Source organism: Vigna radiata, chromosome 8 (genome assembly GCF_000741045.1).
Source record: "Vigna radiata var. radiata cultivar VC1973A chromosome 8, Vradiata_ver6, whole genome shotgun sequence".
Taxonomy (NCBI): domain Eukaryota; kingdom Viridiplantae; phylum Streptophyta; class Magnoliopsida; order Fabales; family Fabaceae; genus Vigna; species Vigna radiata.
The window spans coordinates 42,407,648-42,409,290 of NC_028358.1; the positions used below are offsets into that span (position 1 = coordinate 42,407,648).

The window sequence follows — 1,643 nt, forward strand, 5'->3', positions numbered from 1 at the left end:
GAAGAAGAATTAGATTTATCATCTTTGGAGGCTGAAGATATAGATGATGATGTGCTTGGCGTAGATTTCAATATTATATCAATTATACGAAGACATTTAGAAATTACCACTGCTTTAGCTGCGGTAACAATGTTATGCATTGTTGCACACGCGTTGAGTATCTTNGAAATGTACTGGAGTGATTCCAGTACTGTAAGTATTTCCCTACCAGAAAGAGATCGTCGTAGGGAGAAATTAATGTCATATCTAGTGCACACAAATCGGTCTCGCGACATTATTAGGATGGGTCCAGAGGCATTTATTAAACTTTGTGAAAGAGTAAGATCAACTGGGTTAGTTAAGGACGCAATTCGGTCGACAGTGGAGCAACAAGTGGCTCAATTTCTTCATATCATTGGCCATAATGTTAAGAATCGAAGTGTAGGTTTTTTCTTCCATCGATCGGGCTCGACNGTTAGCAGACACTTTCACAATGTGTTGGGTGCAGTTATAAGTTTGGAATCTGAATTTCTTATTCAACCCTCAGGAAATGAGGTTCAACCATATATCTTCAATAACAATCGATTTTACCCGTACTTTAAGGTACTGATTTCAAAACATTTGCTCATGTTGTTAAATGAAAGAATGATGACAACTTTAGACTTTTATCATCTCTTCCTGTTTGTATGTTCAGGATTGTTTGGGGGCCATANACGGTACTCATGTTCGTGTGAAGGTGGCAAGATCTGATGCCCCGAGATTTCGAGGAAGAAAAGATTGGCCAACTCAAAATGTGTTCGNCGCGTGTGATTTTGACATGAAATTCACATATGTTCTTGCTGGGTGGGAAGGCACTGCATCGGATTCAAGAATTTTAAAAAATGCTCTTGATCGAGATGATCCGTTGGTTATACCGCAAGGTCAGTGTGTACATTGGGANGTTCATGACTAAATGGCTATATATGTTAACAATGAGTAAATAGTTNTACATGTTCAAAATTGTAGGAAAATACTACCTCGGTGATGCTGGATTTATGTTGAAAAGCACAGTCTTGACTCCATATAGAGGCGTCAGATATCACCTTAAGGAATATACACGCAGAGGACCACAAAATGCACGCGAGTTGTTTAATCATCGACATTCATCCTTGAGAAATGTTATTGAAAGAACTTTTGGTGTTTTGAAAAAAAGATTCCCTATCATTGCAAGTGGCACTGAACCACACTATGATTTGGAGACGATGACANAGATTATCTTAGCATGTTGTATCTTACACAACTTCCTTCGAAGCGTGGATCATGATGACTCATTACTTGATGAAGTTGATAATGAGATCAATGAAAGAGAAGAGCATAATGTTTCATCATCTCAAGTTAGGGAAGAGGATCATAGGATCGGTACTAGTATTAGGGATGCCATANCTGATCATATGTGGCGAGATTATCAGAACTCTTAGTTATTTTACTATTATTGTATTTGTCTGCGTATTTGCTGTTTGTTGTATGACAATGAAATTATATTAAGGATGTTTATTATTAAATTCTAACTATTTTGTTTATAAAGTAGGTGAACAATGAGTAGAGGTAAGGCAATNGCCACTGAGTCCTCTGTTCCAACCAGAGAGTTTATAAAATGGACTGAGGACATGGACGCACGTCTGCTT

The 1,643-nt window shown here is 37.8% G+C and overlaps 1 protein-coding gene across 1 annotated transcript; it reads left to right on the forward strand.

The window, feature by feature from the left end:
• Positions 1-33: 33 nt before the first annotated feature.
• Positions 34-1,436, forward strand: LOC106770691 (protein ALP1-like). The gene is made up of 3 exons (XM_022784839.1): positions 34-582; positions 674-899; positions 985-1,436. The coding sequence occupies exons 1-3, from the start codon at positions 130-132 to the stop codon at positions 1,434-1,436; spliced, it is 1,131 nt and encodes a 376-aa protein (XP_022640560.1). The 5' UTR covers positions 34-129.
• Positions 1,437-1,643: the final 207 nt, after the last annotated feature.